General features: G+C 41.3%; 1 protein-coding gene across 10 annotated transcripts in view; it reads left to right on the forward strand.

Moving 5' to 3' along the window:
- Positions 1–27,524, forward strand: part of MTUS1 (microtubule associated scaffold protein 1) — a 171,490-nt gene that overhangs the window by 135,584 nt on the left and 8,382 nt on the right. For 8 of the 10 annotated variants that reach the window (XM_053900908.1, XM_019466720.2, XM_019466722.2 and 5 more), the window contains 5 exons: positions 6,104–6,170; positions 22,824–23,038; positions 23,853–23,958; positions 25,236–25,309; positions 25,455–25,550. In XM_053900908.1, the coding sequence (XP_053756883.1) occupies positions 6,104–6,170; positions 22,824–23,038; positions 23,853–23,958; positions 25,236–25,309; positions 25,455–25,550 (558 nt within the window). Of the gene's footprint in view, positions 1–4,952; positions 5,061–6,103; positions 6,171–22,823; positions 23,039–23,852; positions 23,959–25,235; positions 25,310–25,454; positions 25,551–27,524 lie in introns of those variants that run through there. The other 2 variants (XM_019466728.2, XM_019466721.2) reach the window with 2 other exon arrangements.

The raw sequence follows: 27,524 nt of genomic DNA on the forward strand, positions 1-27,524 counted from the left end.
GTCCTGTATGGTAGCTACTGTCTTTATGAAGCTTTTGGACACTTGAAGTGCAGTAAGACTAACTTAAGATATGTGGTTAAGCATTAAACTACACATGAATTTTGAAGACAGTATGAAAAACATGTAAGATATCGTGTGAATAATTTTTCTGTTGACTATATGCCAACATGATAATATGTTGGGTATACTGACTTAAAATATATTAAAGTTTAATCTTCAGTTTTAGGAAATTAAAATAATATACATGGCTCACATTATACGTCCTCTGGAAAACTCTGGGGTATAACTTGGAATATAAGATTCTATAATTTGGCATGAGCTGCTCTTTTTAGCCTCACCTCACTGCCTATCGGCTCTAGCTGTATAATTAGTGAGGTAGAGAAAAAGCAAGAGGGATATAACATTCCTTGAATATTTACTAAGTTCTAGACATTCGTAACTTATCACATCTTGTCCAAAAACACAAATTGGAATTTACTAGTAAGGAAACTGAGGCATGGAGCTACAAAGTAACTCATCTATCAGCAGACAGCTAATTTTAGAGGAAGACCCGGACTTGAACCTAGGTCTAGGACGTTAGGAACTTAAAATCATCTATGAATGTCTCAACTTTCCTATTCTTTGTTCACATGCTATTTATTACTGGGCCACTGCCCTTATTTCTAATATCTACATGTTCACATCTTATAGCAGCATCATACCACTATCTACATTTAATTTACATGGATTCACTATACAAACAACAAGTAGAAAATGCAAATTAAATAGATCAGGCAGTCCTGCCTTTCATGCCCCTCCATGAGGAGAGGCCCAAAAGTGGATGTGAGATGAGTTATGGAGTCTGCTCTTCCTTTGGTTCCTAAATCACTCACATGGGCATGAACCTCCCACGGTCCATGTGATCCTGCTGTTTCAAGGTAATTTTTCCCCATACAGCCTTGCTCGTAAACACAAACCAAACTCTTTATCACATGCTCAGTTGGAGGAGGAGTAGATCGAACATTAGAAGAAAAACCTCACTTATTTGGATAAACTGACAAATGTTTGGTCAGTCTATAACAGGACAAACTCTTAATGAGTTTCAGGGATACTTTTACTGTATGTGAATTTCATATTGCACCTAATTTAGGTTTTAATGCCAATGTAATTGTGACTCCACTGGATTTTTTATAATTCGGGTCAAAAACTCCCTCTTTTACTTCCTGATCCTTCTGGCTCTATGTTCTCTGTACCTTCTGGATTCTAGGCACACTTCTATTTCTCTGTCACTCTTTACCTTGTATTACAAATAATTATTTGCACTCGTTTAGGCTTTTTAAGACCAGAAGCTCACTGAAAGTAGGGTCTGTGTCTAGTTCCTTCTTGGGAAATGACCCTAGTACTTATGGCCAGACTTTATATAACAGATGTACAGTGTATACCTGAACAAACAAATGGATGAATAGACAGGATGGAATCCCAAATGTAAGATGAACATATAAAGTCTTGATGCAAAAGTTCTTTGCTCTTTATAATCAATCAGCAAATATTTACTGATTGCCTAATGTGTGCAGGACACTATTATAAAACAGTTAGGACAGGCATAAACAGGGGAAAAGTTAAGTAATTCTTCAGAACAATTTCCCTCTTAACCCTTTGGTTCTCTCCCACCCACTATACAAGTGATTGATGGATTGAGATGTGGATAAGCAGATGTAGATTGTAGGTATAGACTGATCTGTATATACATATATATCTTATTGCTGAGTTTTTCCCAAGTGGCTTTAGAGCATTAGAGTATGGATAAAAATGATTGATTATAGGGAATCCTAGAACTATCACTTACCCTTTGGTTGCAAGCCTGTTTAATAACTATAATTTTCCCATTCTAGTGGCAGAAATAATTCATTACATGGAAGTTCTAATAAGTGCCTCATGAATCTGGAAACTAATATCACACTTTCTGTTTCCCAGAGGACACATTGTTGATGGTTTCAGTTTATTCCAATTCCAGGTCTATCCTTGGATGGTTGAGCAGTGTTCTGTGCAGACAGCCAAAGTGAAATCCAGCCTAAAGTAGCACTCAAACAAGGTGAATTTTGAATGACACTAGCAGGCTACTATAAGTAAAAAAGTCTCAGGGCAAAAAAAAAAGTGGACATGATTCATTGTGTGAGTGGTGGGGAGGAGGTGGGAGAGGGTACCCGTCTGAGCGATCTGACATGGCTCTTTTCTACAAAATCCCCTGTGCTGGTGGTGCTCTTCAATAGCTAGCAAATTCAGGCCCACTGATGGGATGGCAGCCAGAGACTAAGTGCCTGTGTTTCAGGGACCCCTAATTAAATTATAGTGAATCCATTTTTTTTCCCTTGGAGCACTTCATATATTAATAAGTGCGTAGAAAAGCAGATTTCCATCCAGATTCCTACCTCCTGCTTTTTTTTCCCCCACATTGTGTAGAATTCTGCATGTTAAAATAAAAAGAGAATTAAATAAACTTGTTATCTTGACTATAAAGAGTTTATCATCTAAGACAGAAGCACTGATAGAGGAGCCGTTGAATAAAAAGAAACAAGCAATCAGCAGCTGAGTGACAAAATGCATTTTCATCATCTACAAGTAAAGGATAGATCTCTTAAAGGGCAAGCTCCCAGAGAGAGTCAGGCAGAAACTGACACAATGGTGTGGGCACTGCGATTTGCATGTCATATAGGATCACATATAAAGCCCTTAGTTTTTCCTTTATCTTCTGCCGCTTCCCCTCAGATGAGGTCATCTGCCTTGAATGGTAACTGAAGAGAGTTGGGCCCGGCCATTTTAGTTCTATCCAGGTCCCAATCTTGAAGGCAAGAACCATGTCTGAAATTTCTTGGATACTTTTCCCCAGCGTCTGAAATGGTGCTTTGTTAATTGGCAGAGTAATAATTTGCCAATCAATTCAGAAAGATAAATGTCATCTCCAGGTTTTGGGGAAAAGGAGATGGTAACTATGATTGACATTGAACATTCCCTTCAGGGTTATGTAATGGGTCAGGTCAATTTGTTCTTGTGGAGGTAGGACATGGGTAGCAAGTGTGATTTGTACAGAACAGGAATTGGGAGCCTAAACAGGAGCTGGATGATGGAGATTCTTGGACCTAGGGTGAATTTTATTTTTCATGGACTAAATGGAATAGTTTTGGGAGATAAGGACATCTGTGTATACAAAGACCATGGGACAGTAATCAAGCAGCCCCCTGCAAGGTCCTGTGGAGGGATGCTTTCACTAGAATAGGAATGAATTTCTGGAGATCAGGACTGGAGTGGAGGTTGCACTAGTAGACAAACTGTGATAGAGTCAAGGCTCATGAGGAAGAATGGACTGACTTTGGAACAACCCATTTAGACAAAAGAGAGACAAAGATGACCTCACGGCTTTCCTGTCACTGTTGACTCAGACTGACAGAGATTGGAAGCTGTCAGTGGCTTCTGGGACTGGAAGGTGGGATGCAGTAGAGTTGGGGGAAATGTTCACATGAACTGAAATCCCTTGTCCCCAAAACCTCTTTAATAAGCCGAGAGATCATGCGGTAGGTGTTCATGCCAGGGGGTAAACGTTTTCATAAAATGACTTATGGAAATTACATATCAACCTAATTTTTCAGTTAAGCGATTTTTAATTGCTTGTGGGTATCTAGTAAAGCTGTCTTCTGGTGTTTTTGACAATTGCATGACAAAACTTGCTGGTATTGACTTGAAATAGATCACTAAGCAAACAAAATTAAGGCCTAAATTTATGAGATTAAGAAAGGCATGTATTACATCTATTTCCATTCGCTTTTCTTTCAATTTTATCCAGGTTGATTTTTCCTGAGACTTTAATTTCTACATTAGAATACTCATTACTTGTTCATTTTTTAAAACCTGAACTCACGGATTTGTTTTGTTGTTGTTATTTTTTTTTAATTAAAAAAATATATATTTATTTATTGTTGAGAGCATGAGCATGAGCAGGGGAGGGGCAGAGAGAAGGAGACAAAATCTGAAGCAGGCTCCAGACTCTGAGCTGTCAGCACAGAGCCTGATGCAGGGCTCGAACCCACGAACTTCGAGATCGTGACCTGAGCCAAAGTCGGATGCTTAACCGGCTGAGCCACCCAGGTGCCCCTGGACTCACGGATTTGTAATTTCAGAACAATTTAATACTGCACTTTAAAAAATCAAGCATTGAGAATACCATTAATGGCAAAGTGTACTCAAGGAGAAAGTGTTTCTTAAATTCCAGACACTGTTAACTACCCATGTGACAGTGTTAGCATGCTGTTGTTAACTTCCTTAGCTCTTTAGTGAGAGACCACAACAAAGTAAAAAGTACAAGTTATAGAAGATACCTGATCTCCCACTCTCCAATCAGCACTGCACACTTTAACTTTAAACACTGTTAGACCGTGTTCTACGCATTCAGATTAAATTTTGCAGCAAACACCATTCGTCTTACTATGTCATTATGAATTGTAAGTCACAAAACACACACTTGGATTGTTCTTTGCCTCGTTCACAGGCTCCTTTAGTATACAGGTTTTGGAGAACACGTTTCTCTTTTCTATTAGTAAGTGTGATCATCTAACGACCTCAATTAGAGAGGGAACTAAAAAGGTTCACAAATCTAAAAATAACTCCATTATCCAGGCAGAGAAGGTCAGTTTTTCTTTGCACTGTACCAGCTGATATTTAAGTAAGTGGCCATCGATCAGTCTAATGTCTGGCTCTCGTTTTTCATAAATGAAGGGCTGTGGCTTTAAGTAATCGCGGGCTGTTTGTGCCAAAGGCAGAAGCTGCAGCAATCAGCTTCTGAGAGGAGAGAGGCATACGGTAACCTGCAGGATGTGAAGTAAGGCTAACCGAGGACCAATCATGCTCCTCCCGGTAGAGCTTTGAATGTAGGCAGACCCGGCTGGTGGGTGGCGTGGCCACCTGTGCACTTCTTGGACGGTGCGGGGCGGGGGGGGTGGGGTGGGGTGGGGACAGGTGCAGACAGAAGCTGGAAAATGGGCTGCTCCAGCAGCAAAATGTGTCTCTATCCTCCCTGTGCAGCAACAAGGGTAATTAGTATTTGCTTATAGTGCGTTTCTGGAAGAATGTCAGGGACTGAGGCAGAGCTTGTCTGGAATTAGGGGGGAATGCTTGGAATGACGAGCAACTCTTGCCTGCAAAAGACTGGGTCTCATGATCTCTGCAATACTGTGATCAAGATGCGGCAGGAGCTCCGTCTCGGGTGATCCTAGTGAGGGCATTTTCAGAGAGCTCTGAATTCTGCCTTTTCCTTAGTTATGCCCTGGTGGTAGGGAATCAACCTTTTAAGAAACTGTGTCTATCGCTATGTGTGTGTGTGTGTGTGTGTGTGTGTGTGTGTGTGTGTGTGTGTGTGTGTGTGTGTGATTGCTTTGAGTTGCTGGTAACTTGGAAATTGAAATTGTTCTTTTTTTACGGAATTAATAATAGCTTTTTTGATACGGAAACAGTTGGTGATATTCTTTGATTTCATTTCTCTTAACATCTCCTTACAGTTTATAGCTGATCCCAAATATAATAATCCTTAGAAAACAATGTGGGGCTGGGTAAAATTAGTTTAATTTTGTCTTTTTTTTTTTTTAAGGATTCTTTTTCACTGTGGCTTCTTCCTTTTAGGACTGACATTGTAACAAAACTTTTTTATTTGCAAATCTAGGACAAAGTGCATATAAGTGCGTGTGTTTAGAACATTAAATATTTATCTTAAACTGATTAGTGCTTTATTGCCCTTGGAGGAGAATGCATTAAGTCTTAAGTATGCATTTGCTGAAAGGTTCTATGGATTAGCAATGAAGCATGGCTCAAAGTAAATATTTTTAAAAGAACCATGCCAGTGAGTGTCTCCAATGATGGTTTGACGAGAACCTGAAAAAATAAAGATTTTTGAAACATGAATTTCCTTAACAACTAAGGGACATCTGTGTTTTTTTCACAACACAAACTGTTTAGCTTAAATGATTCATATCTTGGCTTCTCGATTCTGAGTCTCATTTTCCTGGTGATAACAAATGTGTGCCTTTACTGAAAAGGACCCTCCTGAAAACATGAGTAACTTGATGTGTGTTTTCCACAGCGGGAGGAAGCGCTGAAACAACACAAAACCCTATCCCAAGAACTTGTTAACCTTCGAGGAGAGCTAGGTAAGAGCTTTTTTTCCTTTGTGTGTGTGTGTTGTTTTGTTTTTTTCCCCGTAAGTTTGACAGGATGAGGGGACAACTGGCAAATTCGGTTCTCCCATCTGCATTATGGCTGGAGTTGCACGCTGGCAGTTGTTAGCTGTCCCACTCTGGTATCTGTGCAAACACTTAATATCAACATTTCTTTTGAATCTTGGCAGCTTGACCTCAAGTTCACAGAATTCCTGGCACTGATCTGACTAAGCCTAGCAGAGCTTTTGATGACCAAAACATTTCTCTTCCTGAAGACAAGGACAGAGCGAGTTTTGTAATTGTGTGGGTTCCTCTTAAATAATTCTGTCATTTTTTTTTTCCCGAACCTCTTTCCATATTAAAAAGTGGTGAGAAAATTCCCTCTCTGATAATAGTAATTACATTACGCTTTCCTTGGGGCAGTTTGCGAGGAGGAAGTATGTAAAGAGAAGGATGCTGTGCATCCCGGATAGCCTGTCTGAAGAAAGCACGCTCTGTGCTAATGTTATAATTTTAACAGGGCTGATGGTGAAGGACCCAGTTCTACCAGGAGCCATGTGCCCCTGAAGTCTGTAACACCCACCATCCAGTGCTGCTGTTCGTAGGCTGAGCTGAGTTTTAGTTCTTGACTCTCCTGGAAGGGTCTTCAGGGTTCATGCAACAGAGACCATCTTGCCTTCCCTACCTCAGCTACTGTGTTGGAGTGAACCATCTGTCTTGGGATGCCCCTGTCTGCCATGGGCCCCTCAGCCCTAGAGAATCAGCTTCCTGCTTCAGCTTCAGCCCAGTTTGGAGTTATTCATTAAAAGGCTGAATTCCTTCCCCTTAGCGATTTCCTATGTATGTTCACAGCCTCCTCCTAAAGTGTGAGTAGGTATGTGTATAAATAATGCAAAGGCAACAGCCAGAGACGAAAATTGTGTTCATCCAGTTCCAGGAGAAACCTGTCTTTGGACAAGACCGGAATTTCAACATTGTCAATATAATTGGCTGGACTTAATTTTTTTTTTTTCTCTGCCACCCCCCAACCCTGGGCAAAGATTAAATAGCAGTGAATGTGAGGCCAAGGCTTGTCTCTGTGTTCCTTTTCTGTTTTCACCTCCCAACGGGAGGCAACCACAAACTGCTGACTACCCCTCCAGATTCTTAATACCTAGCTGAGACATCATTTTCTCCTGACCTTATTTGAGGCGATGGAAATGAGGAACTCTTTATAGAAAAGTAATTTTAAAACAGATGGAACTTCAGGACCCCAAAGAGTTGAGAATTCTAGGCAAACCGTTCAAGGAAACCACAGCTGAGAAACAGGCCTCCTGGCGTTAGCATTTGAGGCTTTCTGTCCTGTTACTTAACTAGACAGCTGCCCTTTTGATTACCCAGATGACCAACTTAATTTGCTTTTGTGTGTGCCTTAAATAAGGTAATGGATATAGAGTGAGCAGGTCAGGAAAGAGGCCTTTTTGTGTGTGTTTCAGAGTTCATTATGACCCAGTGGAGGTGGAGACGAGCCTCCCTGATGGTTCACGTTTCGGCCTCTCCAAGATGGGGCCGAAACGCCAGCGGAACACTGTTCTCATTCATGCTGCTTGAATAGGGGATCCTCTTCTTACCTTTTAGTGGATAGCACAATTAAATGATTTAAAGTGGGACCCAGGTCCTCAGCACCTCCATTGGGTACGTAGCCTGACAGGAAATAGCTGTCACAGTTTGTACCCGTTCTCAACTTTCCGTCTGTGATAAGGAGAGTATGCCCTGGTGTGCTTTCACCACTGCTGTCCACGCGTCCGGATGCAGTGGTTGGCCTGTCCATAGCGTCCGGTCACCCAGGTGGGAGTTGGGTGGGACTTGGGTTAACACGGCCGTAGGGGACTCTTGTCAGGGTAATGCGATGACATTAGGAACGGTTTTCAATGGAAGGGACAATTGGGAATGTGTCAGTGCTCCCATTGAATGAGGTAGAACTTCTCAAATAACTATGTAAAGCCTTTTGGGAATGGTCTCAGTTCTTTGAGGGGAGAGAAGAGAAAGCATTACGTAGTTCTTCTGATGGAAACAGTCCAGGAAGAATTCTCCAGAAGCTGCCAGTGGGATTGTCTGTAGCACGGACTAAGATGAAAGACAACAGGTTACATAGCAAAGTTCGAAATGCGATTTTAAAATTTGAGGCAGTACTATAGAATGGTTAGACTGTGTGGTCACAATAACCAGGTCCAGACCTTTCGTAGCTGGGTGACCTAGGGCAAGTCACATTACAGGTCTTGAGTCCCAATTGCATTATCTATCACATGCACTAATAATTGTCTGCTCAAGGATAGTCACGAGGAGTACCTGAAGTAACTCACTGTAGAGTGCGTTGCACCCAATGTTAACTACTATTAAATAGTTACTATTAAGCTAACATGTCTCCATTTTATAGCTGTGTAATAGTCACATTTGCTGTTTTGTGGGGGTATCAACCACACTGTAGGAAGGAATTGTAATTAGACTATATTACTAGAAACCCCTCAGGATGGGTTGTTTTTTTGTCTTCAGACTCAAATGCCAGTGAGACGTGATTGATCCCCTCCTGACACGGTCCAAGTGCTTGCAAAGTGGAGGCCATAGTCTAGCCTTTTGTCCGTGGATTCCTAACTAGAAGTTGCCTAGCTTCTTTGAGTCCAGTTTCCTCACTGGGGGTATGAAGTTAATCCGTATTTTTCTGGGTTGTCGCGGAGCTTGAGTAAAATAGTAATATGTATGAAGCAACTGGCCATGGTACCTGGTCCACCACAGGCACCTCAAGAGAGCCTTACTACCACCACCATCATCCAGGAATCCACCATTTCTCTCCAAAATATGGGGGGCTGTTGGATCCACTCTCTAATTGGGTAATGTTTCTTTATCTTCTCTATGAAAATTAAGGCAAGTTTCCCAAACTAAGAACTGCAGAATATAAAAGACAACTCAGACTCAGGAGCACCGAAACCCAAGTAGAGTCTGTGATAGTGACCTTCAGAATCTAACTGCCTCCAACCCTCCCCTCCATTGACTAACTTCCCTGTTGTCTCAGTCGTCACCCTGACCAGTGTCCTGTGCTGCCAAGTTAACCCAACTTCCCTCAGAACAAAACCATGAGGCTCCCCTCCTTCCACTGAGTCCTCGATACTTCACAATCATGTACTTACTATAATCTTGTGTTTCCTTATTGTCTCCAGATAGTAAAAAAAAAAAAAAAATTTTCCAGAGAGTAAATTTCTTTCAGAGATTCTTTCCTACTCCCTATGGGGAAAAAAATACATGTTCTCCATTTTCACAAGTAATTGGTAAATATTTATGGGTATTTGAGGGTTTTTAAATTTCTTTTTATTTAAGAATAGTGTGCAAAAAGTTAAAACTGTGAAGTGAGGGCAACATAGCCCATATTCCACTAGGAGACTTTACTCTTGCATATTTCCTGTGTCTTTGTGTATATGAGAGTAGACAATTTCATATCTTGACTTTTTTTTATTAAGGTATCACTTACCTACAATGGAATGCTTATTGACAAACACATACACTCATGTAACTTACAGCTTTATCAAGGTATTAAAGCTCACTATCCTCCCAGAAAATGCCTTCATTCTCCTCTCTGGCAGATGATACCCCTCTTCTCCAGAAGCAAACAATGATCTGATTTTTATCACGTAGATGAGTTTCGTGTATTCTAGAATTTCATATAGATAGAAACATACATCATATTCTTTTTGTGTCTGGCTTTTTTTTTTTTTCCACACAGCAACATGATTTTGAGATTCGTCCATGATATTTTATGTGTATTCTTCTCTTTTTAGCTTGTGTCAAGCACTTTTCCATATTGCCTCATACTCTTCATTATGGTCATGCTGAATGACTTGGGAAAGTTCTGTTGAGTGGAGATAGCTTAATTTCACTTACCCCTATAGTGTTTAGTATAGTGAGAGTTTCCTTTTCGGCTGTTATCCCATTCATTCCCATGGTTTCATCTACAACCTGGAGGGTGATGATGCACAGAGCTAGTTTTCGAGTTCTGTCCTTCCGAGGCTGCAGATGTATTTTGCCCTGTGAAGAGCTGCCTCCAGGAAAGCCAGTCTGGTGTAATCAGGCCTTTCTGTTTCCCCAGCCCTTTGCTTCCTTGAACTCTCTGCCGTGTCTCCTCATTCAGACCTATTCCTCAAAGTCTGCTTATCATCTTCTGAAGTGGCATCATTCTTCAGTTACCACCTAAGCTAATGACAGGTCTCACATGCCTTGTCCTCCTCTCTCCTCCTCATCCTTCTGGCTCCTGCTGTTCTAATTTAAGCCCCATAATTTCTCCCCTCAAATACATGTCAATGGTCATCCAACAGGCCACCTTGCTCCAGGCCCACTTCTCTCCAGACTATATTAAAACAAGTCTCACATCTGTCCTCAACTGGACATTTTTAACAAATATAAGTGACTTCATTTGGGCTTTGGGGAAAAGTCCAAATAGACTGTATTCACCATGTATGATTTGACCAGAACCTTCCAGCCCAACTTCATGATATCGGGATGCTCGTTTGCCTTTCTTCACACCTTCTTTCCCCTCCCCATGCCTTAGACACGGGTCCGTTCATACCCCTTTGGCCCTCTTTGGCACATGTTATCCCCTCTGCTTGAAATGTGCTGTCCCTTTTTCACCGCCTTTCTATTGTTTGCCTCTTAAACACCTCACTGGCTAAAACCTAGCTAAGTCCTAGCTAAAAGACCTTATCTTCATTTGAGTTTTAGTTAATCTTTCAAGAAAAGTTAATTGTGCCTTCTACTGTGTCCTTCAAGATACTTTGTTATTGTAGTTATTTGTTTCTAGACCTCTTCTCACATTCTAGAACCATGAGCCTTTCAAGGGCAGTATCTCCTTTACCTTTGTAGCTCAACGAGCTAAGATCTTGTGCCCGGTACTTAGTATTTCAGTGAATGAATGACTTTTATATTGAAGGTGGTAACTAGAGAAAGTTGGTTTATCTGTATAATACCTAATATTCAATGGTTTTTGTATACAAATATTTTCCTATAAACCTTTTAAAAATAATGAGTATGTTTTTAGAAATGAATAATAAACAAGGTGAGCTATAATTCTCTTGGGAACATTTAAAAAAAAATTTAATGTTTATTTATTTTAGAGACAGAGTGCAAGCAGGGGAGGGGCAGAGAGAGAGGGAGACACAGAATCTGAAGCAGGCCTCAGGCTCTGAGCCGTCAGCACAGAGCCGGATGCAGGGCTCGCACCCACGAACCGTGAGATCATGACCTGAGCCGAAGTCGAATGCTCAACCGACTGAGACACCCAGGTGCCCCTCTGGGGAACATTTTATAATTATGTCTGATAATCCCAGTTAGATCATTTTGAAAGTGTCAGCCCTTGAAATAGATTACAGTTCAATTTAATGGTCAGTGTCCACAGCAAATATTTGGCCTCTGAGATAGGGAATAAACCTGTCACTCTAATTTTTTTTTTTTTTTTTTTTTTTTTTTTTTTTAAGAATCATGTTGGATCAAAACTGCCATAATAGAGAGCCATAATGGGGCACCTGGGTGGCTCAGTCATTTAAGCGTCCGACTTCGGCCCAGGTCATGATCTCACAGTTCATGGGTTCGAGCCCCACATAAGGCTCTGTGCTAACAGCCTGGAGCCTGCTTCAAATTATGTCTCCCTCTCTCTCTGCCCCCCCCCCCCCCCAACTCTCACTCTGTCGCTGTCTCTTTCAAAAATAAATAAACATTAAAAAAATAGAGAACGAGGGGCGCCTGGGTGGCTCAGTCGGTTGAGCGTCCAACTTCGGCTCAGGTCATGATCTTGCGGTCCGTGAATTCGAGCCCCACGTTGGGCTCTGTGCTGACAGCTCAGAGCCTGGAGCCTGTTTCAGATTCTGTGTCTCCCTCTCTCTCTGACCCTCCCCCATTCATGCTCTGTCTCTCTCTGTCTCAAAAATAAATAAATGTTAAAAAAAAAAATAGAGAACCATAATTATGGTCTTTGGGGGTTTCTATTGTTTTTTGTTAATATTAATCATTAGAATCACATTTTTATCTTAATTAATGGAGGAAAGGTATTTTAGCTGTCAAAATTAATATCTAATGTACATCTTTTTTAGACACCTTCCATCTATTTTTATTTAAGTTTTTTTTAAATCCTACTGAGACTTAAGTATTTGGTCAAATGAACTAGATGTCAAAAACTTGGGGCACTTGGGTGGCTCAGTTGGTTAAGTGTCTGATTCTTGATTTCTGCTCGTGTCATGATCCCACATACCATAAGATCGGGCCTGTATCGGGCTCTGTGCTGACAGAGCAGATCCTGCTTGGGATTCTTTCTCTCCCTCTCTCTCTGCGCCTCCCTGCCCGCACACATACAAGCTTGCTGTCTCTCAAAATAAATAAACGTTAAAAAAAATAAAAACAAAAACTTGAAATGCCTTTATTCACAGACATTCATATAAACTTAGTATTGTTTGTAATGCGTTGTTCAGGTAATGTGCATCTTTTTTATAGATCTGTCCTGGTTGTTTCTATATAATGACACAAGTGGGATTTGAACCCTTAATTCACTAAGAATTGCAGTAATTCCCATAATTACAAAAGACTAGTTGATTTTTTTTCCTCTGTGTATAAAAATTATGCACTGGGTATGGTGGTAACATTACTGAGTGCCAGCTCTTTCCTGACAGCAGTATTCAGCTCTTAGTCTACTGGTTAGTATTTTATTAAAAGAAAGGAAAGGGAAGGGAGGGAGGAAGGAAGGAAAAGAAACTGAGGCTTAAAAGTGAAGTAACCTTCCTGAGGTCAAGCAGCTAGAGAGCAAAGCGCCTGGCTGAGAACCTAGCATGGTTAGACTAGCAAACTCCTGCTCATCATAACAGGGAAAACCATGATGAAATATTTCAAAGGTTGGAAAATCATGTGATATAGACACTCCTTTGCATTGGTAATGACTTTTGGAATCTTTTTATCTGAGTCAAGAGTTCAAGAAACACTGTTAGGTTAAAATAGGTTTTGCTATTATCAGTTAGGGAAAAGTGACTTAGCGTTGCCAAAAGCAAGGTATAAATTGTCTAATCAACACTCAACTGGTGTCTGTGAACTTGAGGCCACCATACACCTTGGCTCATGTGTTAATTCTTTCATTAGTTTGATCTACAGTTGTGGTTTAACAGGCTGTGTATTTCAAGTCATTTGAAAAACTCTTTACAGTTAGGTCACTTTGGAGTTGCACAATTCCAGAAGTGATTTTTGAAGTGGGATTTATGAAAAAAAAACTATTAACGTAATGAAAACTAATAGTATACCAAAAGAGAATTCTTTCTCTGAGTTGACTGAAGATGGTTTTGACCACCTCAGACTTAGCCCATTTTTCCCTATCCACGTCTGCCCATCCTAAATTCAGACTTTGGCTGGCTATGTCTATAAGTAAAAGGTTATGTACTGTCACCTGTATAGATGTGCAACATAACCGGGGGTATCAGTTTTGAAAGCCTGTGTTCCTTGTCCTAGCTTGTCCTTGTCCAGTTTTGATATGTTCAGTGTTGACTAATTTCATGTCATTTGTCCAGAATGGTGGTTCTCAGACTTCACTGTGTAATGAAATAAACTGGGTTAAAATGCTGATTCACAGTTCTGACTCAGGTGGCTTGGGAATGGAGCCCAGAAATCCACTCTTTTTTTTTTTAAGTTTGTTTATTTAGACACAGAGCGAGCTTGCATGTGTGTGCATGGGGCAGGGGCAGAGAGAGAGAGAGAGAGAGAGAGAGAGAGAGAGAGAGAGAGAGAGAATTCCAAGCGGGCTCCACACTGTCAGTGCAGGGCCCGACGCAGGACTCAATGCCACCAATAGAGGATCAGAACTTGAGTGGAAATCAAGTCAGACGCTTAACTGATGGAACCACCCAGGCACCCCCAGCAACCCACGTTCAATGACCATTCAGGTGATTATCATGTAGGTGCTCCCTGGACTACACTTAGACACCATGATGGTTGTCCAGAATGTTGTTTCTTTTACAGAAAGTCTGTAAGAATCAGGTAAGCGCAGTGAGCGAATAAACAGTAATGTCAAATAGTGCCAACTGAATAGAGCCCGTTCTTGTTTGTACCTAGGCTTCCAAATGTTAGGAATGCCATCAACTTTACCTGCCCTTTTGAACCTCGTACTCTAAAAACGAAGCATGAGGGACGTTTAACATTCCATTTATTACTTTGGTCTCAGTGTGATTTCTTTAAAGTCCTGCCTGATTTTTCTCAGGCCCGAAGCTTAGAACATGATGCCAATTATTCCGCCAGGCTTGCATCTCCGATCCACTTTCGTGCCTAAATGTTTTCGTTGGTCCACGGAATGTTGCTGTTGTGATTATGAGAACATCTGTTTTGCAGCATGTTGTTGGCCAGTGAGTAAGTTGAAAAACAGCAAAGCCTTTTCAGACTTGTGTTGGCAGGGAGAACCACAGGCCCCATGGAGACCCAGCTGGCACCTGTGTGCTCACGTTGGCTGGTGGGGCCAGATCATCATCCCCCGTTTGCGTAAGGTTTTGTCAGGACTAATCAGTGTAGAGAAAAGTTGGGTTGTTTTTGTTTTTGTTTTTTTTTCCTTCTAACTTGCCTTATCTTGAAGTCTTTCTAGCTTCCACAAGAGAAAGAAGCCCTAATACTCTCAGGCATCCATTGTATGTATGAATTAAATTCTCTCTTCTGCCTCTCAGGTTGAGGAAATAGCCACAGAGATCAGGTTCTGGGTTCTGTGCTGCAGAACCTGAATTGAAAATGTTGAGTGGATTGAGTTCTGGACCCAACTTTGCTACTTCAGTTCCCATTCCAGTAAAATGAGATTTAAGATGATACCTATTTTATTAACTCAAAACACTATCATATTACATGAGAGAATAGATACGAGAGCATTTTGTAGAAGTACGAAACTGGGGGCGCCTGGGTGGCTCAGTCGGTTAAGCGTCCGACTTCGGCTCAGGTCACGATCTCGCGGTCTGTGAGTTCAAGCCCCGCGTCAGGCTCTGGGCTGATGGCTCAGAGCCTGGAGCCTGTTTCTGATTCTGTGTCTCCCTCTCTCTCTGCCCCTCCCCCGTTCATGCTCTGTTTCTCTCTGTCTCAAAAATAAATAAAACGTTAAAAAAAAATTAAAAAAAAAGAAGTATGAAACTGAGCTTTAAATGTAAGATGGTATTATTTATGGGAGAATTGAGGGTGCAGGCATTTTTTTTGTAAAAGTAGATTCCTAATAAGTTATGATTAGGGAGTGGCTTTGAAATCAGTTCATGTTGATTCATGTAACTCCCAAGAGCGATCAGAAAGCCCTTCATAGCTCATTATGAAATTTGGAAAAAGACTGTTGTGTATCACATGACTGCCACATTTCTTGGTCATATGAAAAAGTAGTACGTCTTGGCAAGTAAAACTCGGACGTCTTCTGAGGAGATGATCATTCCACAGAGAGTTTGTGAAGATGTGCTCTACAAAATCCTCACCAAATGCTATGATTAGCCGATCAGGTGGTGTTTATTCCTGCCTTGCAACACCAGGAAATTGAGATATGGAAAGTTAGACTTTCCCGTTGTTGGACAGTCTGTGTACTTAGCCTTTCGTTGTTTGTAGGCTGCTGCCCTTCCCCCAAGTAGAAAGTTACTTTTTAAAAATGGCTTATTGATTACCTTATTCACTTAAATTACTATCTCCAATTTTAAACAGACCCTGGTTTCAGAGAGTAACCTACGTAGCCCGTCAGTCACTCTGGCAGCATGTCCTGACCGGATTTCTCTTCCATAGAGTAAGAATAATATTATGAAGTGATTATGCTGCTATGATAGAAGATAGTGTTCCCATTCACGGTTCTGGGGCTGGATCATAGGAGTAGTAAGATAAGCTATAGATTGGTTTCCCCCTTCTTTGATACACAGGTGGGAGCATATTTTACATGCACGTTGCTTTTCCACTCAACATTCTTAAAGATCGATACACAAAGAACTTTGTCAGTCTTTTTTAATAGCTGTTGAATGATCTTATTCCATCACATAGATACACCACAAATAATTTAACGTGTTCCTTCTTGGTGGACATTAGGTTGTTTCTGATGTTTTGCTGTTACAGAAATGCTCCAGTGGATAACCTCAAATGTCCTTCATTTTACACGTGTGGGAATATACCTGTAAGATAAATTCTTACTGGTGGAATTGCTGGGTCAATGGACTATACAGAGAAAACATGACAAACCAAAATTGAGGGTCATTCTAAAAATACCTGACTCTTGAAAATTGTCAAGATTATGGGGGGCAGGAGGGGGAAGAAAGACCCACTCACAGACCAGAGAAAACTGAGGAAACATGACAACTAAATGCAATGTCATATCTTGCATAGGGTGCTGGAACAGAAAAAAAAGGGGCAAAGTATGGAGTTTAGTTCATAATACTATACCAATGTTGGTTTCTTAGTTTTGTCAAGGTCCCTTGGTAATGTGCAGTATTAATTTTAGGGGAAAAGGAATGAGAGGTATCTGGAAACTCTGTTCTCTCTTTGCAGCTTCTCTGAAGAGCCAAAGTTTTTCTAGGGGCACCTGGGTGGCTCCATCAGACAAGTGTCCAACTTCGGCTCAGGTCATGGTCTCACGATTCATGGGTTAGAGCCCCTCATCAGACTCTGGGATGACAGCCTGGAGCCTATTTTGGATTCTGTGTTTCCTGCTTTCTCTGCCCCTCCCCCACTCTGTCTTTCTCTTTCTCTCAAAAGCAAATAAAACATTAGAATTTTTTTTTAATTATCCTAAATTTTTTTCTTAAAAAAAAAAAAAGCATAGTGAAAAAACCTGGTGAAATCCAAAAGTCTATAGCACACTTACTAGTATTGTTCCAGTGTCAAAACCTTAATTGTGACTAATGTCCTGTGATTATGTAAAATGCTAACAATTGGGGCAGCTAGATGGAAAGGGTACAGGAACTCTGTGTACTATCTATGTACCTTTTCTGTAAAATTATTCCACAATTACAAGCTGTTGTTTTTTTTTTTTTTTAAAAGCAAGTATATTTCAGGGCGCCTGGGTTGCTCAGTCAGTTGACCCTCCGACTTTGGCTCAGGTCATAATCTCGCGGTCTGTGAGATCGAGCCCCGTGTCGGGCTCTATGCTGACAGCTCAGAGCCTGGAGCCCGTTTCGGATTCTGTGTCTCCCCCTCTCTCTGCCCCTCCCCCACTTATGCTCTGTCTCTCCTCTCTCAAAAATAAATAAAACATTAAAAAAAAAAGCTTTAAAAGCAAGTATATTTTCCCTGAGAAGTATATTGAAAAAAGAGTGAAGGTGTCCAGCACTGAAAAGCAGGTGTCTGATTCCCCAGGTGGCCAGAGGCGGGGGTTGGCGGGGGGACCTAAAGCAGTCAAGAAACGTAGGACGCAGACATCTTGATCCCCCCACAGCTGGTGCAGAGAAGGGTTGGCCCCCATGGCACGCCTGCCAGAAGCACCTAGAGAAAGTATGTGTGTACAGTGGGGAATGAAGTCGTCTTATTTTCCTGTTAATCTTTTCTTTCTGTCACAATCTCTGATGTGGCATCATGAAAGTGTGTGTGACTTCCATGTGACCTTACCTCCTCCCCTTTATTTTTCCTTTTCTTCTTTATACTTGATGTCCAATTTAGATAAAATCACCTACAAGTTGGGAAAGTCCTATTACATCCAGTGCCAAGAACAAGAGAACTATGGTACCCTATCCTGTGTGTCTGTGTGTGTAGCTTTGAATGCTACACAAGGCTGCTTTTTAACTGTCACATTCTGTCGTGGAACCACAAGCCTGTCTCTGACGATTCTTCAAACACATTTGAACGGGTGGTCTTTTGTAAGGCGGGTAAGGATAACAGCAACATTTATTGCACGCTGACTCTGGTCAGCCACTGGGTCAGGGGCTTCGTGTGTGTTATTTTATTTAATCCTGCAGGGAAGCTACCAATATTAGCTCCATTTAAAAAAAAAATGAGGAAATGAAGGTTTAGAAAGCTTAAATAATTTGCTCAAATCACGTGGCAGGTAAATGGTGTGACTGAGAATTGTACCTAATTATTCTAGCTCTGTTCTATGAAGACTTTTATTTATGTTCCTGAGAGTTAAAATATTTGGGGTTGTCTCGTGATGAACCGTGCTACCCAGATCCAAAAATGAAGGAGTCATGAAGAATATGACCAAGTTAGGGCCATGGTTGTGTGATGCTTTTCTCTGTAAACACGCATTTATCAGTCACCGAAGGGAAACTGATGTCTACGAGATGGAGAGAATACAGGTCTAGCCTCCCCCCTTAGAAGAGGTCCCCAGGACAAATTAGGTAATAGCTGCGCGTGTGGTTCTCGGGGATAAGGACTAGAGGACCCTGGATGAATCCAGCTCTCCTTTTCAGAGATTATAATTCAGAGCCTTTTCCAGAGGTCATCCAAATAAGTTATATGAAAAGGAGAAAATTCAGGCATTTGTCCATTTTTCTGAAGTGGTTTTTTTTTCCTTGCTCAGTTCTATATGCTTGAAGCATGTTGTGTTCTTGTTCTGTCATTGGCCGAGAATTCTGCGTGGGCATAGTTTGTCCCGGGGTGAAAAGGTCTGCCTCTAACACGGCCTGTGGCTTTAGGGCTGGTCTTGTAAATGAGTTGGTTTCTTTCTTTCCTAATTCTGCAAACTCATGCTGAGGCGGACGCTGGAGATAACTTTTGCAGCGTCCCAGTGCGTGTACAAAAGTTATGGGTGTCCAGCTCTTGCACGGGCAGTGGCCTCTCGGCACCCTTAGTCACAGACCTGCTTTTACCAGTCGCCTGATGGAAGGATTAAGACACCAGGACAGAAAGATTCCTTTGTACTGTATGGATTTTGTATTTGTGCAACAACTTCTTGAAAACAGTGTCAGCTTGCACTGAAAACCCCTTGCTCACTTGCTGGAAATTCTGAAAGATCCCCTGTTTTATTTTGACTTTGCTGGGTGCCTGCTTCACTGTCTGAAAGGGAGTGGCTTTCCGGAGAGTAAGCGAGGACAAGACCGGGCTGAGATGGCCTTAAGGAGCTCTCCTAAACTGTCATCAGCACAAGGAAGGGGCCATGACTGAAGCCCCAGGTGACCTCCCGCACTCCCCCCACTGTGTGTGTCTGGCGGAGAGGGAGCGCTCAGAACCCTTGATGCATCGGTTACATGGGTGTCCTTAAAAAGTGTTCCAAGAGTCTTTGTGCCAAATACATTTTTCCTTCAGGAGCCCAGGCCAATTAGTTCAAAGTAAAGCTGTTGGTGTGAGGGATGATTTCAGTCCAGCTGTTGTCTGCCTGGCACGCCAGGCCGGTAGCAGAGCAAAGGTCTGTGCACAGCTGTGGGCTGATGTCACTGCCTGGGGTTGAGCCCAAGCTTGGGATGGTTGTACTAAGGGCGGTAAACCCTTCTCTCCCTGTTCTGACCCACCCCTTGCCTCCCCTCTGCCTTCCCTTCCCCTCGCTCACAGTGGCAAACAAAATTAAACACAAGCTTTTCCTCTTCTGTTATTTCTTTTCTTTTCTCTCTCTCTTTTTTTTTTTTTTTTTAAACAGGAAACACCCTGTCCGGTGGCTAACGTGAGAGGATTTCCAGATATCCTATTTGATTTTAAACCCAGATGTACTGTAGATATACGTTCAAACTGACCGTTGTTTCATTACAAACAAATGTGTTAAAATTGGGTGGGTGTAGCGTACTATTAACTTCATATAGATGATCTTCTAGTTTCTGGTTCACTTAGACATTTCTGTCTTTGATATGAGCATTCAGATGGTCTGCAATCATACTATTACTTGTTTTTTTGGGTTTTTTTTGGCTGATCTCTCAAATTCCAAGAGAATTAAGTAAAAATGACATGAAACCAATAAGAAAGCTATTGGACATCTTCATTGAGTGCTTGCAAAATATTTTTCTGTCATCTACTTTCATAGAGTGTTATAATGTAGATTCCCACAAGGAAGCTTGTGGGGCCATCATTTTGTTTGTGTACTTGGGAAGGTTAGTGGAAGCTAATGTTGTGTGTACCTGTTTGACTAACATTTGCCTTCTTGAATCATTTTTTTCCCCTCCTTTGGTAAATAATTAGTACAATAAAAAGGAAAAGTGAAGAGTGTTATGTAACCATCAACATCACCATTATCTTTTACTCTTTTAAAGAAAAAATAATAACTTCCAAAATTTAGTTCCAAGGGACTGAATTGTCAGTCTGTACTGCATTTGATGACCCTGATAATCTGGCTGCCATCTACCTCTTTGGGTCTCACCTCCAGTTGTTATGCTTTGTGAAAGTTCTGGTCCCCAAGGCACGCTGTGCAGTTTCCCACCTTTGTTCATGGTAGAATAGTTTTCACCCTCAGTATCAGGATGGCATTTATGTCACGTGGCTCAATTAAAAAAAAAAAAAACTGACCAGATCAGAACCAGTGAGCTGCCATTTCACGCCCATTAGAATGGCTTATAAAAAATAATATGAGAAAAGAAAACAATTTTTGGTGAAAGTGTGGAGGAATTGGAACCATTGTGTACTGCGGGTGGGAATGAAAAATGGTATAGCTGTCATGGAAAACAGGACGGTGTTTGCTCAGATAATAACAGAATTACCATATGACCCAGCAAGTCCACTTCCAGGAATATACTCAAAAGAACTAAGACAGGGACCTGGACAGATGTCTGTGCACCCATGTTTATAACAGCGTTCCCAACAGCCCACAGGTGGAAGTAACCCAAGTGTCCTTTGACAGATGAATGGATACACAAAATGTGGTCTATATGCACAATGGACTGTTATCCAGTTTTCAAAAGGAAGGGAATTCTGACACATACCACAACATACATATGACCCTTGAAGACATGCTGCTGAGTGAAATGAGCCTGGCACAAAAGGACAGGTTCTGTATGATTCCATTTATCTGAGGTACTGATGTTACCTACATTTTACCACAACTTAAAAAAATGTAAGACCCCAACTTCCACACCATCGTAGCTGGGTGTAAACCACTGTGAGCGCCATTTATTGGACCCTTAGGTACTTCCCTGTATTGTTTCTCAGAAGTGTATATCTTCTCCATTGGACAATGAGCCTCCCAAGGAGAGGCTCCATGTTGTTTCTCTCCAGTCTCTGGCACAAAGGACAGCTGGGTGGGGTGGGGGAGAAGCACAGGCTTTGGATGTAGACAATCAGTATCCAAACTGCTTACAACAGTCCAGTCTCCTGCCACTTATTTAGCTGTGTGCTTATAGGCAAATTGTGTACCCCCTGTGTTGATTTCCTTATTCATTTTGTAACAAGGTTCTCACAGGATTTCTGGGAGAGGTAGACGAGATAACGTGTGAGGAGTGCCATTCACTGAGTAGTAGTTTTTATTTTTTTTATGTTCCTTTCCCCTTCAGTAAGTATTTATGGATTTATTTGAATTTTAATGGTTCTCTTTAGAAGAAGCTATTCTTGTCATTATTCAATATGGTCCATTTTGCCTCTGAAAGAATACTAATAGGAGACAAGTGACTAATATTTCTACCACTACATGGCATGTTCCTAAGAAACCATGAAGACAAGTCTACCTCCTTGCTGGAAATTCATCCCAGGAGCCAGCCAGTTCCACATTACTTAGCTAGAATTATCATTAAACTAAACTGTCCTTTCTCTGCCCTAAAACAATCTTATTTCTTCCACAATTCCAGAAATCTATATTGCTTGCCAAAAGGGAGGTAAGGATTAACAACAGATGTACCAGTACTCTGTATTAGTCCATGGGTGCTTTAGGATATTGAGAACACGAATTCTGACAGAGTAGCACTGGTTTCACCTGTATTGAATGTCAGTGAAGGAAGGTTAAAAAAGTCCAGAGTCAAACTTCTGACAAATGATCGAGATCTTCCAAGATTTATTACAGTCTGGTTGTATTATATGCCTTTATGTGCAAATCTGAAAATTTTTCGTTAACGATTGTGTGTTTTCAGTAGTGGTGGTTGAAGAAGTAAGATGCTCCGATTTCAAATTCTGTTTTTCAGATAACTTTGCCTTTTAAAAATATCAACCTGTGTATATCAACAATATAAACGATATATTTATATGATAGCTTTTAAAATGTGTTTTTCCTGAAGTTTTTATGCCCTGGTCATTTGTGTTCAACATATTCTAATACTTTGTTTTCATTACTGTACTTTTGAAATCAGCTCAAATTAAGTGGAAGATTAAAATCCGTTTATTTCTTCTCTTTGGTCTTCGCTGTTCCTCTGTGTCTTAGCGTCTCCCTACTGGCTGGCCAACCTTAGAGACGCCTCAGCCAATCAGAGCCTCCTCTGCTTATGGCCCCCGCACTGATTGGGCAACATACAAAAGGGTGATCCTCCCTTGGAAACCTGGTTCTCAAGTACTTCTGTTACTTCTTGCTAGATGATTGTGTGGGGCTTTTTTTGTTTGTTTTCATTTTGTTTGGTTTGGGGGGGTGGGGGTTGCCAGCGACCATTTGCTCTTGTTCTTACTGTTCACTTCTATACTATTACCTTTGAAAGTCTGATCAAGAGAGAACTGAGTACTGTGAGTACTGTGTTAATGTTTCCAGAGTCCTCACACCTGTGCTTGAATGTTAGGATTTTAGGACATTTAGCAGTTTAAATATCTTTTCCCTTTTTCATCTCTTTTCAGTCACTGCTTCATCGACCTGTGAGAAATTAGAAAAAGCCAGAAATGAGTTGCAAATAGCTTATGAAGGATTTGTGCAGAAGCTGAACCAGCAGCACCAGACCGATCTAACAGAGCTAGAGAATCGGCTTAAAGAATTTTACACCGGGGAGTGTGAAAAGCTCCAGAACATTTACATTGAAGAAGCGGAGAAGTACAAAAACCAACTGCAAGAGCAGGTCTGTGCTTTTGGAGCCTGAGCGTGTTCTCCATCGTGGCTGTTTATTTGAATTCTGATTGTTGTTTGATGATGAATTTCCTTTGAACTTCCCTTTGTTTATTTAAATAAGTGAAAAGGGGTTTTTCAATTATTTTTTTCCTTATGATCAAAGCAATATTGGGTGAAAGAAAGGAAGACAAAAGAAAGAAAAATAAAAACAAAAAACCAAAAAAGCCACCCTTTACCCTACTACCTGGAAGTAATCCCTTTGCATTCTGATGTTATACTGCAAAAAAATTACTGTGAATTTTTTATTTTTTAAAATGGCATTGAATAACCCATATTTTTCACATATCCTTGTATCATGAACTTGTCTTCAATTTCCTTGCTCCCCTTTAGAATCAGTTTTTCCTTTAGCAAATATTTACCGAATGCCTACGCCGGGCATGTGCTAGGGACTGAAGATATATAAAGGCCGATATGACAGGCGTGGATCTTATGTGGTCCTGATATATCACTGTGAAATATATCCTCATTCCTTATGATGGACTTGGCCATTTCCATCCATGAACCCTGGAGAACTCGTGTGCTTGGAATCCCCCCTGGGGCGGGGTTGCGGGGGGTGGGGGGTGGGTAAAAACAGAGTGGAGAATTGGGAGTGGCAGACCCAAGTCCCCAAGTCGGGTGGTTCTTTTCATGTGTTGGGCAGCCCTGTAACTTGAATGCAAGCTTATGAGTCAAATCTCCTAACGTTGCTGCTTACTATTCAACTTAAGACTTTTAACTTTACTGGTAAAGTATTGTTTGGGTTTGTTTGGTTTTTTTTCTTCTAGTTTGACAACTTAAATGCTGCCCATGAAACCTCGAAGCTGGAAATTGAAGCTAGCCACTCAGAGAAAATTGAATTGCTGAAGAAAGCCTATGAAACCTCCCTTTCAGGCAAGAATGCTTTAAAAAAAAAAAAAAATAGAATCAGGTCTAATGGAACAGCATGATATGTTTTAAAACGGAAATGATTCATAAACTTCCTTTCCAGAGAATACCCTGTGGTATTCAGTGTGGAGTGTTTTTGCTTTCTTTTTGCATTGTTCATTGTTAGCAGATGCCCTTTTCCCCTTAGGATGCAAATAATAGTTTGTCACAGATGCCAGCCTTTGAAGAAATAGGATGGATTTTAAAGAATGTAAAGGCCTTTTTGGTAGTAATTGTTCTTTACCAGTTGAGGTCCTGGGAAGTTAAAAGTGTTCGTTTACATCCTGGCCACAATAAAGGATCCATGCTGAGCACCCTGTCGCTCACCAACTCAAGTTGTACAAGGATGCTGTGAAATGCAGATGGCACTTCTTGAATCAAGAAAGAATTTGTTATACTTGTTTCATCATGAGCGGAAGGGTTGAAGTAGAAGGAGAAGAAGGAGCCATTGCTTCCAGAACACAGAGGACCGCAGAAGTTGTGGCACTTAGCTCCATGCTTCCCACAGAGAAGCATGTGGGCAAGGGGTTAGAACTGGCTGGGTGACCTTTGGCAGAGGCTTTTCTCGTCAGAAAAATAGTTGTCCTGTGAAGTTAGAGAACGTATAAAAGTGGCCCAGGGTAGACATTTAGTAAATGTTGTTGTTCTTCCTTCATGCTAGAAATGGTTTTAATTTTTTTTTAATGTTTATTTTTGAGGGAGAGAGACAGAGTGTGAGTAGGGGAGGGGCAAAGAGAGAAAGAGATGGAATCTGAAGCAGGCTCCAGGCTCTGAGTTGTCAGCACAGAGCCCGATGCGGGGCTTGAACTCATGAACCGCGAGATCGTGATCTGAGCTGAAGTTGGACACTCAACCGACTGAGCCACCCAGGTGCCTCTGAAATGGGTTTAGTTTTAGACTTCTGTTTGGGTCATGAAGAGCAAATGGAAAAGTGCAGAGAAATTCCAGAGCAGGAGTGTGCAGGCCAATGTTTTAGGTCCTCCCCTGAGAAGGATGCTCTGTGTTTCCTAAGCCCTCTGGGCTTCTGTGGGCCTCCATGCTCTCCGTCATAAAATGGAAATATATCTGCCCTACTTCCCTCATAGGGCTAATCTGAGAACAGATGGTTTAATTTGTATAATAACATCTTATAAAGTAACATAGTCATACTGCTTAATTAACTCTTACATCTACGTGCTTTAACAACTGTAGAAAACAGTGATCTTACATGATGTCGTTGCCTCCAAAAAATTACTTCTTTCCAGAAATCAAGAAAAGCCATGAAATAGAAAAGAAATCCCTCGAGGATATGCTTTTTGAGAAGCAGGAATCATTAGAGGTGAGTAAATCTCACTTAGCCCCGCCCCCCAAAAGTGTCCTCATTCTTGAGGTTCCTGTGGTTTGGGTAATGTTTCTGTGTACATTTGCTGTGTTTCTGGTGTCTGCTTGTTAACTTGTGTTCCACATTTCATTGTTTGTTTTAGAAACAAATCAGTGATCTGAAGAGTGAAAATGATGCTTTAAATGAAAAGTTGAAATCAGAAGAACAAAAAAGAATATCAAGAGAGAAAGCAAATTTAGTAAGTTGTGTGTGCTTCTCCATCACTCCTGAGTTTCCTTCTGCTCAGCTGCCTTTTAGGGTCCAGTCAGTGTTCAGCAGCTAGAGAAATAATAGGGGTTTGGAATCCTTCTCCAAATTGCAGAGTGATTTTTAAACTGGCTTGTTTCTTGGTGTCCTTTTAGAAATTCTAAGAACTACATACAGGTCAAGCCCAGTAGATTGCAAGCAGTCTAGGCTAATAACTGCAGGAAGACAGGAAAGTTGTCAGCGTCAGGGTTTCATGTGAGGACTACCCTTTGTTTGTTTGTTTGTTTGTTTTTAAACTAACTGGTAGCCTGAGATATAATCGACATACCACGACATTCACCCTTTTAATTTTTTTTTTTATATTTTTGAGAGACAGAGTGGGGGAGGGGCAGAGAGAGAGAGAGAGAGACACACAAGATCCGAAGCAGGCTCCAAGCTCTGAGCTGTCAACACAGAGCCTGATACGGAGTTCAGACTCATGAACCATGAGATCATGATGTGAGCCGAAGTCAGCGCTCAACCGACTGAGCCACCCAGGTGCCCCCTTTAAAAAAAAAAAAAAAAAAAAATTTAACACTCTTTTCAATGTACAGTTCAGTGATTTGCAAGTTGTGCATTGGTCACCATTATCTAATTACAGAACATTTTGTCACCTCAAAAAGAAACCCTGTGCCCGTTCGCAGTCATTTCACCTTCCTCCCCCCACCCCCGAAACCCCCCAGCCCTAGGGAAACCCCAGACTTCTTTCTGTCTCCATGGAGTTTCCTACTCTGGAGGTTCATATAACTGGAATCGTGTTCTGTGTGGCCTTTTGTGTCTGGCTTCTTTCGCTCAGCTTATGTTGTCAAGGTTGATGCATATTGTAATCATATAGGCATTTCATCCTTTGCCTTGTTATGTCTCAGCAGTGGGTCATAGGGGTAATCCTCCCTTTCGAAAAGTACAGATTTATCTTGTAAGCTCAGCTTTCTCTTGGAACTTGTATCCCTACTCCCCTGCCCCCATCCTACTTTTGAGAATTTAAAAAATGTTTCCTGTTTCTGTCTTCGGTGCCACCGTTTTCATTCCATACACGTGTGCATGGGGCTGCAGGAAAAGTTATTTCCCACTTAGAATCTGCCGGCTCAGGAAGCACACGTGTGTGGGTCTCTCAGTGAACTCTTTTGCTGATGTCTCTGGGTACCCTCTTAGACATTTGAATGCAATTAGATGAGGTCATATTCAATGCAACTTCAAAGCTATTTATTCTGGAAGATTCTTGGACAAAGCAATGATTTAAAACAAAACAAAACAAAAAATCTAGACTTAAATGCAGGCTGTAAACCTTACACAGGGTTCCAGGAGCAGATTTTTAAAGAGCTTCCTGGAAGTGCAGCAGCTTTTGAAAACTAATGGAAGCAGATTGAGGAAAGTGGGGTTATCTCCTGCCTCCCCGCTGTGTGATTGCACCTGCTGTTGTGGGAGAGCACATTTGAGAAAGGGACAGGCGGGCAGAGAAGTGGGAGCAGGGCTCTGGATGCTCTAATTTTTAAAAATCGACAAAGTAGGGACATCTGGGTGGCTCACCAAGCGTCTGACTCTTGATTTCAGCTCAGGTCATGATCTCCTGGTTGGTGAGTTCAAGCCCCACATCAGGCTCTGTACTGACAGCACAGAACCTGCTTGGGATACTCTCTGTGTCTCTCGCTCTGCCTCTTCCCCGATCATGCTCTTTTTTTCTTTTTCAAAATAAAGAAACATAAAAAAATAAATTAAAAAATGACAGAGTAAATTACACTGTTTCCTTTTAACAAAAGATAGGATTTTCTATCTTCAGGGCAAAAAAAACAAAACAAAAAAAAAACAAAAAAAAAAACAAACCTCATATGTAAAAGGATGACAGTGTATGAGACTTAGGAAATTTTGGAAAGAGCTCTAGTGATACAGACCTGGGTGTGATCCCTGCCCCGGGAACTTTTTGGCTCTG

This window comes from Panthera pardus, unplaced genomic scaffold (assembly GCF_024362965.1).
Source record: "Panthera pardus isolate Hobbes unplaced genomic scaffold, ASM2436296v1 HiC_scaffold_13, whole genome shotgun sequence".
Taxonomy (NCBI): Eukaryota; Metazoa; Chordata; class Mammalia; order Carnivora; family Felidae; genus Panthera; species Panthera pardus.